The 14,514-nt window shown below is 36.6% G+C and overlaps 1 protein-coding gene across 9 annotated transcripts in view; it reads right to left on the reverse strand.

The window, feature by feature from the left end:
- Positions 1 to 9,006: 9,006 nt before the first annotated feature.
- pparab (peroxisome proliferator-activated receptor alpha b) overlaps positions 9,007 to 14,514 on the reverse strand; it is a 142,254-nt gene continuing 136,746 nt past the window's right edge. For all 9 annotated transcript variants that reach the window (XM_073059219.1, XM_073059218.1, XM_073059222.1 and 6 more), the window contains one exon: positions 9,007 to 12,548. In XM_073059219.1, the coding sequence (XP_072915320.1) occupies positions 12,301 to 12,548 (248 nt within the window). In that variant the 3' untranslated portion in view covers positions 9,007 to 12,300. The remainder of the gene's footprint in view (positions 12,549 to 14,514) is intronic.

Genomic DNA, 14,514 nt, shown 5'->3' on the forward strand with positions numbered 1-14,514 from the left:
TATCAAGAGTCATGAATCAACCAAGGTTGCTTCCAGGCTGCAGAGGTGTGCAGATATTTCTTGTTCCTAATGGCTGTTTGATTAGTAGTATCTCAAGCACTTTCAATTGCTTCATTGTTGCCAACACCCAATGCGTGATCTTTGCAGCTCTTTTTCATGCTATTGGAGTAAGAAATCCATTAGTAATGCACGGAGTAACTATAATACAGTCACTGAAACAGTTTGTAAGAAGCTGATGATTAGAGGCTGAGAAATTGGTACAAACATCAGTATGAACTAGAATCCATTCAGGATTGTTAATGTTGAAGCCATCTAATCTTGGTGCAAGAGACTGAAATGTAATGTGGTTATGCATGATATTTGTCCTTTGGGAATAACTGGAGGAGCTTGACCTAGCTGACTGTTACCATGTAACTTACTCTCAGATCTTTTTAGGTATGGAAGATTCAAATGTGGAAAAACCAAAATTTTAAAAATCAGCATCAGATTTGTTATCACTGGCATGTGACATGAAATTTGTTAACTTAGCAGCAACAGTTCAATGCAATACATAATCCAGCAGAGAGAGGAAAAAATAATAAATAAACAAGTAAATCAATTACATAAAATAGATTATTAAAAATGTGTAAAATCAGAAATACTGTATATTTTTTAAAAAGTGAGATAGTGTCCAAAGCTTCATTGCCCATTTAGGAATCGGATGGCAGAGGGGAAGAAGCTGTTCCTGAATTGCTGAGTGTGTGCCTTCAGGCTTCTGTATCTCCTACCTGATGGTAACAGTGAGAAAAGGGCATTCCCTGGGTGCTGGAGGTCTTTACTAATGAATGCTGCCTTTCTGAGACACCGTTCCCTAAAGATGTCCAGGGTACTTTGTAGGCTAGTGCCCAAGATGGAGCTAACTAGATTTACAACCTTCTGCAGCTTCTTTCGGTCCTGTGCAGTAGCCCCTCCATACCAGACAGTGATGCAGCCTGTCAGATTGCTCTCATGGTACAACTATAGAAGTTTTTGAGTGTATTTGTTGACATGCCAAATCTCTTCAAGCTCCTCATAAAGTATAGCCACTGTCTTGCCTTCTTTATAACTACATCGATATGTTGGGACCAGGTTAGATCCTCAGAGATCTTGACACCCAAGAACTTGAAGCTGCTCACTCCCTCCACTTCTGATCCCTCTGTGTTCCTTCGTCTTACCCTTCCTGAAGTCCACAATCAGCTCTTTCATCTTACTGACGTTGAGTGCCAGGTTGTTGCTGCGACACAAACACCTACGTCAGGATGCTGTTCATTGACTGTAGCTCAGCATTTAATATCATCATTCCCCAGTGTTTAGCTTAAAGTTGTAGCTTTCTGAAAAATGTCACTGTATTGTGGGTTTGAGCATCAGTTAAAATTAGTCCTATTAGGTTCTTATTAGAACTAGTGGACATTACTAAAATAATATGATTATTATTGTAATAGATGTCAAACAGAAAAATAATTTCAGTAGTGACCTGAATTTTAAACTACAAATACTGAAAATAATAATTGTTGAGAAAATTGTATTCAGAAGCATTGTTTTCTTTACCTATATGTGGGGTAAAACATCTTCTTTAGTCGAATGCTTCTCTGAAAGATCAGAATTGGGTTTAATGGCATATTAAATACTGGCATATGTCGTGAAATTTGTTAACTTTGTGGCAGCCATTACAATGCAATACATGATAAATAGAAAAAAACTGAATTAGTCATTATATATATTTAAAATAGTGCAAAAAAACTTTTTTTTAAATTAGTGAGGTATTGTTCATGGGTTCAATGTCTATTCAGATATCAGATAGCAGAGGGGAAGAAGCTGTTACTGAATCGCTGAGCGTGTGCCTTCACATTTCCGTACCTGCTTCCTAAAGGTAACAACGAGAAGAGGGCATGTCCTGGGTGATGGGGTCCTTAATGATAGATGCCTCCTTCCTGAGGCACCACACCTTGAAGATGTCTTGGGTACTGTGGAGGCTTGTACCCATGATGGAGCTGGCTAATTTTACAACTTTCTGCAACTTCCTTTCATCTTGTGTAGTCATCTCCCCCACCCAAACCAGACTGATACAGCCAGTCAGAATGCTCTCCATGGTACATCTGCAGAAATTCCAGTGTTTAGTCGACAAACCAAATCTCTTCAAATTCCTAATGAAATATAGTCACTGTCTTGCCACCTTTATAGCTGCATCAGTAAGTTGTAATCCAGGTTAGACCCTCAGAGATATTGATGCCAAGGAGCTTGAGCTTGAAAATCATTTCATTTTACTATTGAGGTATTAGTAACCTAAGGCAGTTGTGGTGTGCTGTCTTTATCATGAAAGCCAGTGAAAATTGAACCCCTTCACTATTAATAATGAACAATAGGTATCATAGAAACCAACTGTTCCTACTGCTCATTGTGTAATTTTAAAGCACTGAGATAGATAGTTCATCTGTTTTCTTTTGTACGGAATGCGTAGTGGTGTTCAGCCTCTTTGCCTTCAATGTAATTGAACTTCAGAGCAGAAGTAAAATAGTAAATACAGTGCCAGCTGGTCAAGGGGCAACTTTAGCTAGCCATTGTTAAAGTGAAATTATCATTAATCCAATTGCCATTTTACCATACATAATACCAATTTACATCACAATTTCAGATGTACTGAAGTACATTACCTCAAGGTGGCACCATGTATGCAAATTTATCACAAGTGACAAGAAATTTCACACCTGACTGGAAGATACAACTGATTATAGTAGTTCTACAGTTAAAACTTGCTCTAGAAGGAAAAAAAATTCATGTCAAGTGGGGGAAAAAATACTTTGTTGCAGTAGATATTTATAAAATGAACAATTATAACATGAAAATAATACTTCACAACTGATTTTTGACCTGATGTCAACAGAAATATTTTCAGTATGGTTTTCTGGGTAATCAGCAGTGCTGGGTGTAACTGGTAACTGAAACCAATTCAATTACCACATTCAAGGAACTGAAACTGGGAGCTTCCTATGCTTGTGATTGTATTGAGCAAATTGTATTTAACAAAAGATTGTGGGAACAAGGTAATGCATGGCTATTAAGTGAATATTATTTGTATTAATTTAGTTCTGCTCATTTCTGTTAGATAATTGTGTTCATAGTAGATCACTGTAACAGTCTCATCATCATCTTTGTGACTCTCATGTCTGCCTTTTAAACTTGTCTGCTTGTAGGGTTTTGATGGTATATCAAGGAGAAAGTTTCCTGTTGGCTTGCACCAAGACTTACATGGCTTGAATGTGTTTCATTTCATTAACTTGTATGTAATACTGTAAAGCATTGCAGAAGATTGTTGACAATGAAAATCTCAACTAACAAATTTTAAATATTGGTGTTGCATGTGTTGAGTATTGTCTTTGTTTTAATTTGTACATGTTACCATTTGTACTTTGAATGGTATATGTACCACACAACCACAGATATTTAATCAATAATTTAATTAAATTCTTTGTTTTCATTAAGGCACATGAACTGAATAAATTTAAATTGCCATAAGTACATATAGGATGTTTTGTACATTAGCTATTTGCCTTACACTAAATGTAATGCATAAAGCAACTGCACAACTGGTTGCAATCCTCAGTATAATCAAACTTTAAAACTCTGTGAAGCAATTGAATGGAAGCTTCAGCCTAGGTATTGCAGACAGGGTAATGGACTCTGGTGCAGAAAGGTACAAGTGCATTGACTCAAGTCAAAGTTTTAATAAGTGACATCATCACTATGCATCACCAATACGTGTGACATGCTGATAGGATGACTCTCAGCTTTACTTTAATGCCTGCATCAAGGTCATAATAACATCCTAGTCTTGAGATCATGCCAGGGAGCCACTACTAATCGCAGCTATAACATTAGAGGTCAGCCAGATTCTGTATGCCTAGAGGGATGACTGTCCATTTTAATGCTGACAACAGTGAAGTGTTCTTTGTACTGAGATTTCCAAACAATGGAAACATCAGATATCCATGCTGCCATTGCCTATACAGCCACCAGCATACTTGGGACTCAATGCATAGAACAGAGTTCTGTTCCCTTAATGTACAGATAGTTCATGACAAGTATTTTCTTACGCCAACTATCTTGTATCAGCTGCGTGGGACCACAGCCATCGTGACTTGAGTTTAAGTGTAGGTTTTTGATGGTGCACTGTGTTTTTTCCCTCACATCCAAGATATGTCCCCAAAGTTTGATCATTACAACTTGCAGAGGTTCCCAACCTTTTCAGGTTGTGGATCAATGCATTAAGCAAGGGGTCTGTGGTGCCTACATCAGGAAACCCTAAGAATCAATCATAATAATAGTTCTGGGCAAAATCCAAAAAGAAGTGCATTTATGTGAGAGAATAAGTTTCAGGTTTACAGGAAAGTAAGGAGGGAATGGCACTGAGGGGATTACTCTGCTAGGAGCAAACTTGAACTAACCATTCATTAAATCATGGAAGAAGATAATTGTCTTGGTGCCATGGTCTTAAATTAGGTGTGGGCCATTTCCAACAGTATATGACAAGAACTGCTGAACATAGATTAGGCACAGCTACTGGAGGTAAAAAGATCGTTTGATTAGGGGAAGGCATTTAAAAGTGAGATTGAGTTCAGACTGCATATCCTTCAGGATAGGAGGCAAAGACAGTAAGATTAGCCATAGGAAGGTTTTTGCAGGAGAAAGGTGGCATTGTTGATGAACTGATTGCTTCAAAGTTTAAGAGTAAGAGGAGAGAAAGCTGGGGGATATAGAATTTGCCTTAATCCTGTTTGCCAAAACCATTACAAAACATTACATATTAGAAGCATGTGGGTAGCCAGGGAAAGAGTAGGGACCAATGGGGAAATGGATGTATGAAAGGGTTAATGAATGAGGAGTGTTTAATTACTTAGGGCCTGTACTTGCTGGAGTTTAGAATGAAGGGAAATCTCATTGAAACCTATTGAATATTAAAAGACTAGATGTAGTGAGTGGTTGTAGAGAGGATATTAGAAAGGAAAATATACATTGTATATTGCACATGCACCCTGGTGGTTAGATGACTTTCTCTTCAAATCTATCCTTGATGAATAATGACAAGCTTGTGGCTATATTGGGCTATCTTCAGATTACCATTACTATTTAGTTGATGCACTCTGGGATGACTAAGGCAAGCCTTAGTCACGAGTCTGTGCAGGGAGGTGAACCATTGTTCTGAACAGATAGTGAGTGGTCTTGTGCACCAAATCTGCTGGGACCTTAACCACACAACCATCATTCCATCCTCCAGAATGGCACCTGACAGACAGATAGTCACCCAGAGCCTGCAGTGTAGCTGTCTGCAATTGCAGTAGGAGCCTTGCTGACACTGCATAGGTAAGTGTGCAGAGATCAACTATCTGCTCCTGCAGAATAGGATAATAGAATAAATTCATATGTGCTGAGTGGTAGTGTCCCTTTCACTGTGGACAACTATGAACTGTCCCTTTGCACCTGGAGAGAATGATAAGCTGCTCCTGGAGACCTTGTCAGATGCGAATGGCAGTTTGCTCATCAACAATATCAATTGCTCCTTCCTTGCATGGATACATATCTTACAGGAACAGACTCAGACCACCCCATCTACTCCACCATGACTGGTTTATTATCCCCCTCAACCCCATTCTCCTGCCTTCTCTGTGTAACCATTAATGCCCTAATTAATCAAGAACCTATCAACTTCTGTCTTAAGTATACCCAATGACTTGGCTTGCACAGCTGTCTGAGACAAAGAATTGTGCAGATTCACCACCCACAAAATAAATTTCGCTGTTCTAAATGGATGTCTCTCAGTTCTGAGGTGATGCCCTCTAGTCCTAGATGCCCCCCACTCTAGGGGGCATCCCCTCCACAACCACACTATCCAGACCTTTCAATATTCAATAGGTTTCAATGAGATCCCTCATTCTAAACTTCAGTGAGTGCAGGCCCAGAGCTATTAAACATTCTTCATACGTTAAGCCTATCATTTCAGGGATCATTCTCATGAGCATCCTCTCCAATGCCTTATAAAGCCCCAGCATTACATCCTGCTTTTGTATTCTAGTCCTCTCAAATTCAATAATATTGTATTTGTCTTCTTTACCACCAACTCAACCTGCAAGTTAATCTTTAGGGAATCCTGCATGAGAACTCCCAAATCCTCGCACTTCTGATTTTTGTATTTTCACCCTCATTTACAGTCTGTGCCATTATTCCTTCTACCAAAGTGCACAACCATGCACTAACCTACATTATAGATAGATAGATACTTTATTCATCCCCATGGGGAAATTCAACTTTTTTTCCAATGTCCCATACACTTGTTGTAGCAAAACTAATTACATACAATACTTAACTCAGTAAAAAATATGGTATACATCTAAATCTATCTGCCACTTCTTTGCCCATTCTCTCAATCTATCTTTCTGCAGACACCTTGCTTCAACACTACTTGCCCTTCCACTTATCATAACTTTCACGAAACCATCAATTCCTTCATCCAAATCATTAAAATACACTGTGAAAAGAAGTAGTCCCAACACCGAGCCCTGTGGCACACAGTCACTGGCAGACAACCAATTAAGGGCCCCTTTATTCCCACTCTTCGCCTCCTGCCTGTCAGCCAGTTGTTACTAGAATCACTCCTTGTAATAATGAGGCAGAGAGAGAAACTGTTACTTACCAAAAAGCAACCTTTATTGTCTCAACTAAAAAGCATGTGGGTTCACAAACTAACTACCTGTACGCACACCCACTGGAATTCTCTGACCCTCCAAGGATAATCAATGAAGAGAAATGCTATTACCCAGGAACGGAGTCAATGCTGGCCAGGTGTTCCTCGTAGTCCCGGTCTCTACATGTCCGTGAGGTCTTCCTTATCCGCAATGGTTTGTCTCTAGTTTCTGGAGAGTTAACACCATTACATATTTGGTACTCCTGACTCTTCTAGTGTTCCTAATCAGTTCAACTATAGAACTCCATTGCATTGGCTCAAGGTCACCTGATCTACCTCCCTATCATTGTCAAACATAAGAACCCTGTTCTTTAGTTCTTTGACTCATTTAAAATTTCTACTATGTAAGTATCAAGTCCATATTTGGATCCTGTAACTTCCATAAAAACGTAACATTTTTACATTTCATTTAAATTCAGTTTTATTGATTTTCAAAAGTGAAGGTACAAACATTTCTTGATTTCAAAGATAAGTTCAGTAAGTTTTACAACACAAGTTTCATTTGTACATACATCAATCTCTTGCATTCACACACACAAAATTATCAGAGCTCAAAAAGGCATTATGAAATTTATATATTGAAGCACTATCCTTTATTTTTAAGTTACAGAACACATCTATGTATAAATGTTATTGTTGGAAAGGATAAATTTCACCATTTCTATCGACTGCTGTGAAACCTAACCTAGGGATCCTCCTACTGGCAACATTCCCCATGCATTTTCCATGCTTATATATTTTAAACAGTTGCCAGTATAAACATATATTGATTAATTAATGAATATCATTCATGATAAAGTGCAAAAATAATATTGTTCTGTCTTGGGTCGGAATATCAGTCTAAGGCTGTTTTTCAGAAGCAACATCCCCCTATATTTACACATCTTCTGCAAGATTTGCTTTAACCTGAGGAAATAAGCAACTTGGACACCTGTGGATGCATTTTTGATACAATATTTTGCAATGTTACTGATAAAAGTTTACAAAAATCATCTGCAATAAAGATTAGAAATTAACCTCTTTTGGCTGTATGAATTCAGGCTTCTGGCACTTTGAAAATTGTATTGATTAGGATCTCAAACAAACAATCTGAATTCAAGCAAATAGCTGATTTTAAATCCCATGACTTTGTTTTTGCATTACTGAGAAAAATAACTAAGTTTCATCATTTTCAAAATGGGTATACCATTGAAAGAAACCAAGCTCACACACTTCTGAGAACATCCATGCTGGAGATTAAATGTATGCAACACATTCAAACATCAAGGCATGAAACTCAAGGCTTACATTCAATCAGAATACAATACTCTGTCAGAACTTTTATATTTTCCTAACTATTAGAGCCACCGCTGAAAAAGATCCTTTTAAAAATTTATCCATTATGCATCATGTTGGAATATCTTGGCAGCAATACAAATCTTTCTGTCAAATGATGTTGCAACACTAAGAACATTCATAAAGTCAGTTTCAAATTGTTTCCTGCCTTAAAAATAGTAAATGCAAGGAAATTTTAAAAAAACAACCAGAAACATAAAAGTAATCACAGACATAAAAACATTGTCAAACCAACTCTGTACAATCTAAATGTGTTTGTAGGGTTTTTTTTTCAATCTTGAGTGTACTAACAAAGCTTTAAAAAATACAGATGTTGAACCTGGAATCTGAGAACTATTTTGTATGAGATTTTATTGACTATTTCTAGCCACTTCTGACTATTTAATGCCACTTATGATTGTAATGTCCATGCGATACATAAAAAGGAGAAAATCAATACAAGTGTAAAATAACCAAGCACATCAAAATTGAGAGGGGATATTGCTACTTAGTGCTGTTTTTGTTAGTTTATAAATCATTAACTTATTGCTGTGAGTAGTATACTCAATGATAGTGGCAGAATATTTTAGTACTTGAATATTACCCCTTTCTGCAATGGAAGCACTTTTGATTTACTATTTAGATTTTTATCAATTTTGCAGTATCAACCAGCACTAAATTTAAAACAGTTCAGTCCCCTTTAATTAACAATTAAGATACTCCATGAATCAAAAAGATGGCAAACAAGCACAGTGACAGGGTGAATGACATAAAAATTGGCACACACATAACAGAAATCTAAATTTGCTGAATAAATAACAACACACACAAAATGCTGGTGGAACACAGTAGGCCAGGCAGCATCTATAGGGAGAAGCGCTGTCGAAGGGTCTCGGCCCAAAATGTCAACAGCGCTTCTCCCTATAGATGCTGCCTGGCCTGCTGTGTTCCACCAGCATTTTGTGTGTGTTGTTGTTTGAATTTCCAGCATCTGCAGATTTCCTCGTGTTTGCTAAATAAATGTTGTAATTGAATCCCTAAAACTGGCAATTACAATGTTGACTTGTACTTGACCCGACCTGTACAAAAAATACTCTTTGCCTTACTATAATCAAAACTCAAGTACAACTATTTTCCTGGGTAAGTAAAGAGCATAATAGGAATACGGTATTACAGTGAAATTCTCAGTGATTTTACAATTAATTCACTTTGTAAAAATGGGATTTGATTGACCTAAACTGTGATTTTAAAGGTGTGTGGTTGAAAGAAAAATGGAGGGCTATGTGGGAGCTAAGTGTTAGATTGAGCTTACACAAGCTTAAAGGGTGAGCACAACATCGTGGGCCAAAGGCACTTTACTATGCTGTAAGTTACAAAGTTTGAGTTCCAATGTAATTGACATTGAATAATAACTATTCAGTGCCTCAATTATTGTACTGCAAATTATTGTAATAAAAGTACCATTATTAAGAACTTAAAGGTACAAAAGGACGCTTGGGCATTAGAAATTAATGATTGCACTGTGTTAGTCACATTTGTATAAAACAGGTACCTGATTTGTGTTTGGTTTAGCTTAAGTTAAATGTAACAATTAATGAAGTAATCATATTTTCAGAGTTAGGAAATTATACTTTCCTAAACTATTAGCACATTTAAAAAGCTCTTTTCATATTTTGTTACTGACATTGGATTGCTTTCTCTTTAAAAAAATATATAAAAAGATCTGAAAAACGATAATGTACCATTGGCACAATAAAAACATAATAAGCAAAAATCCAAGAAAGGGCATGAATATTTTGTTGATTTGAATTGGTGCATAAGTAACAGCAGAAGGATAAAAACATTATTTGTTGAAAATTCATATTAAGAAACTGACAGAAGTTTAGTTGGGGAATAGCTATAGAAAATTTTACTGAATGAAAACTAAATAGAATGTGAAATTTATCATCCTGTACATTAGGAAAGCATCTGTATTAAATCTAAATATTAAAACCAAATGAATAATGGAAAAGAATACGATATGTATTCAAAACTGGATTCCTGCAGGAATCAAATGAGGTTAAAATTGAAAATGTTTACCAACTTACCTTAGAAATAAAACTGTACTACATAAACAACAAATTAGGAAAATCAATATTGTTGGATTTATACTTTTCTAACATAATATTATTCTAGTTTTTCTCACCAAGGTTATAGATATTTCACAATCTAATTTTCAGTCTGTTTCCTATGGCTAGGAGTCAAATGGTGGAAGATTGGAATATTCATGTACAAATTCATAAAAGGTACTTAGAAATTGTGTATTTCAAGAAAAGGCAGTTTGTAATGAATATCATGAAAGTTTCAATAGAAAAGTACTGTGCAACAAATGGATAGTTATGGCATACAACAGTTAAAAAAGTGCGCAAGCCCCAAACATGAAGCTGAATTACTATTATTTTGATAAAGCATTTGGCAGTACCATTTGATATTCTACATGCAAATACGCATACTAATTATAGATTTTTTTTTTGTAGTAGTTTTAATGGTGGCCAAAGTAAAATTGTGCATTAGTGTTTCCAAGTATTTACATTTAATCATCAATAAGGGAAACACTGTACAATAGTCAACAATCATGAAGCACTTAGAAAGCCATCTTAGGCATTTCACAACTCCATAATAGTTTGTTTTTAAATGAGTCCCTGAACAGTGAAAATAATTCAATTTCCAGAATTGTCAAACTTATAATTTAGACTTTCTGTTATTTTTGTGTGCTGAGGTTTGAGTTGTAATTCATTTTAACGTCAATGTGAATTATACTGCATAAATATAAAATTAGCTTTAAATTTTATTTTTTAAATTGACTACGTATTTAAGGATGATTTCACAGACTGATCCTACCTTTAAAAATTTGGCTAAAACATTCTATTTCATTTCCTTTATAAAATAACCTTTAGTTACAGCTTTTTCTCCCCAAGTGCAAAAATAATTTAACAGTTTGAGTCTGATGTTAACCATCTAACTAAAAAGTCCTGTACTAAATTTGCAGTTGATGGGTAGAATATAAAAAATCATGGGTTTAATAATATAACTTTGATGAAGATTTTGTTTGGACACCTCAAGGCAGAGATTACAGACTAATCTATTTACCAGAGGCATCCATAACCAACATGCTTTTCTACAAAATGTGATCAGTATTCTTTTGTGCTCTATTGTAATCTTAAATTGATTCTTTAATTAGAACCCAAATTCCTCCCCTCCCCTTACTTCCACTAATGACCTGAAAATTCAGAACTTTACAAAATTTTGTAAATCACTATTGCAAGAGAACACTATTTTCACAATTTCAATATCAGGTTGAACACCATAAATGCATCACATAAAATGAAGGCATATGGATTTTTTTTAATGGAGGGGTAGAGGTCTGAAGAACATTGAAATATCATTAGAGTATAGTTTTCAGTTGCAGGTCTGGAAGATTCTCATTGTTTGGAAATCGGTTTGGACTTATTTGTCAGATTATTAGTATAATAGATATCCTAATGTTTGCAGTGTTCAGAAATGTAATCCTTTGTAGTGGTTTTCTCCTTTTCTACACAATCAGAATCTGATTTATTAGCACTGACTTATATGATGTGAAAATATAGAAGTATACGATGATATAAATCTTTCATCAATTGTTTAAAATTGTGAATCCTTAAAATTTATTCACAAAGTTTCTGGCTATATAGTTTGAATTATTGAATATAAAAATCAGAAGACGTATATCAAATCTTTGAAAAAAATGTTGCATGAAATAGCAGTATTCTTTCATTCTGCATTTTAATGAGTGCAGTGATTGAAATTTATGGAAAATGATCCATTCAGTTTGTGCTTCATCGTAAATCATTATTTGATTTTCATCTTGCTGAAACACAATTGATTAGGTTCAATATTTAGGGCAATGAAAATAGATACTTTAGCATTTGTGATAACTTACGGTCATTAACTATAGATTAGTTTATAACAAATCTTCCTTAATTACAAATATCTCAATTATACACTGGATTTATCAATTTAAAAATATACTGTAATCTTGATCAGATGAAATAAACTACATAGTCTCACAAGGCACATCAGCCAATCATGTTAAGCAAACCTGAGAAAAGCACTGAGTAACAATTCTTGGCTAATAAGTAATCCTTGCACTTGTTATTCTTAGTAGTGCTTGAAGATTTATAACTTTGAAAACTGGCGACAAGCTACAATATTTCTTAATACATATCCCTGTAAATTTCCTGCAGAAGTGGATGTAGAAAAGTGTCTGTCTCAGTCTTTTTAATCTTCTGGACAAGTTGGGCGTGCTCTGTAACCAGCTGGCGGAGATCAGCCATTTTCTGGAGAAGTTTGGGAAATAAGTAGATAGCATCAGGATGGTTGCTGTGTAAATGGAGGCGAAGGGCTTGAACAATGCTCTCCTGCATCTGTTCAATCTGTGATATATTAACCAGACCTGGTCGATCTATTAAAAAAAATTAAATATTTAATGCTAGACTTCTCATTTTATTTTATAGAGTACAGTATTATAAAACTTCAGCTTCAACTGAAAAGTTAACCTCTCTCACCCCCCCAGTAATAAAATGCTATAATAATAATAATAATTTTTTTTAACCTCATAGAAGTTCACAGCTGCATACAGCCTAACAATCCTCTGAGATCCCTATGCACTTCCAATTTTGGCCATACAGATGAGCCACTTTCAATTGCCTAAATACCAAATTCTGGAATTTCATCTATTAACCGTTTTACCTCTTTAATTCTCTCCATTACAGCAAGCCTTTGGTCATTTGTTTGAACATCTTAATATATGGTTCAATGTCGTATTCTGTTTGATAGTGTTCTCACAAAGTGTCGGTGGCATTTTACTAGTTAGTAGAGTTATATAAATGCAAATTGTTGTTTGGTGCCCCATCTGACCACAAGCTAAGTTCACAACTCTCCCATCTCTGCTCAACTTCTGCTTAAACCATCATCCAAGGGTTTTGTCAAATTCAGACTTAACTAAATGTGGCAAATGTTCAGGGGATACTTGCGTGGGGGTTCTGTGTAGATATGTTCTAATGAGACAGGGAGGGGATTGTAGGTTACAAGAACCGTGGTGTACAAAGGCTGCTGTAAATCTAGTCAAGAAGAAAAGAAGAGCTTACGAAAGGTTCAAAAAACTAGGTAATGATAGAGATCTAGAAGATTATAAGGCTAGCAGGAAGGAGCTTCAGAACAAAATTAGGAGAGCCAGCAGTGGCCATGAGAAGGCTTTAGATAGATAGATAGATAGATAGATACTTTATTCATCCCCATGGGGAAATTCAACATTTTTTCCAATGTCCCATACACTTGTTGTAGCAAAACTAATTACATACAATACTTAACTCAGTAAAAATATGATATGCATCTAAATCACTCTCTCCAAAAGCATTAATAATAGCTTTTAAAAAGTTCTTAAGTAGTTTACTTAAATACATTAAATACAATCAACCCCGGCACTTTAACATATCTTACTCCTGGCGGTTGAATTGTAAAGCCTAATGGCATTGGGGAGTATTGACCTCTTCATCCTGTCTGAGGAGCATTGCATCGATAGCAGCCTGTCGCTGAAACTGCTTCTCTGTCTCTGGATGGTGCTACGTAGAGGATGTTCAGGGTTTTCCATAATTGACCGTAGCCTACTCAGCGCCCTTCGCTCAGCTACCGGTGTTATACTCTCCAGTACTTTGCCCACGACAGAGCCCGCCTTCCTTACCAGCTTATTAAGACGTGAGGCGTCCCTCTTCTTAATGCTGCCTCCCCAACACGCCACCACAAAGAAGAGGGCGCTCTCCACAACTGACCTATAGAACATCTTCAGCATCTCACTGCAGACATTGAATGACGCCAACCTTCTAAGGAAGTACAGTCGACTCTGTGCCTTCCTGCACAAGGCATCTGTGTTGGCAGTCCAGTCTAGCTTCTCGTCTAACTGTACTCCCAGATACTTGTAGGTCTTAATCTGCTCCACACATTCTCCATTAATGATCACTGGCTCCATATGAGGCCTAGATCTCCTAAAGTCCACCACCATCTCCTTGGTCTTGGTGATATTGAGACGCAGGTGGTTTGAGTTGCACCATATCACAAAGTCCTGTATCAGTTTCCTATACTCCTCCTCCTGTCCATTCCTGACACACCCCACTATGGCCGTGTCGTCAGCAAACTTCTGCACATGGCAGGACTCCGAGTTATATTGGAAGTCTGATGTGTACAGGGTGAACAGGACCGGAGAGAGCACGGTCCCCTGCGGCGCTCCTGTGCTGCTGACCACCGTGTCAGACCTACAGTCTCCCAACCGCACATACTGAGGTCTATCTGTCAAGTAGTCCACTATCCAATCCACCATGTGAGAGTCTACTCCCATCTCCGTTAGTTTGTGCCTTAAGATCTTGGGCTGGATG

This window comes from Hemitrygon akajei, chromosome 10 (genome assembly GCF_048418815.1).
Source record: "Hemitrygon akajei chromosome 10, sHemAka1.3, whole genome shotgun sequence".
NCBI lineage: Eukaryota > Metazoa > Chordata > Chondrichthyes > Myliobatiformes > Dasyatidae > Hemitrygon > Hemitrygon akajei.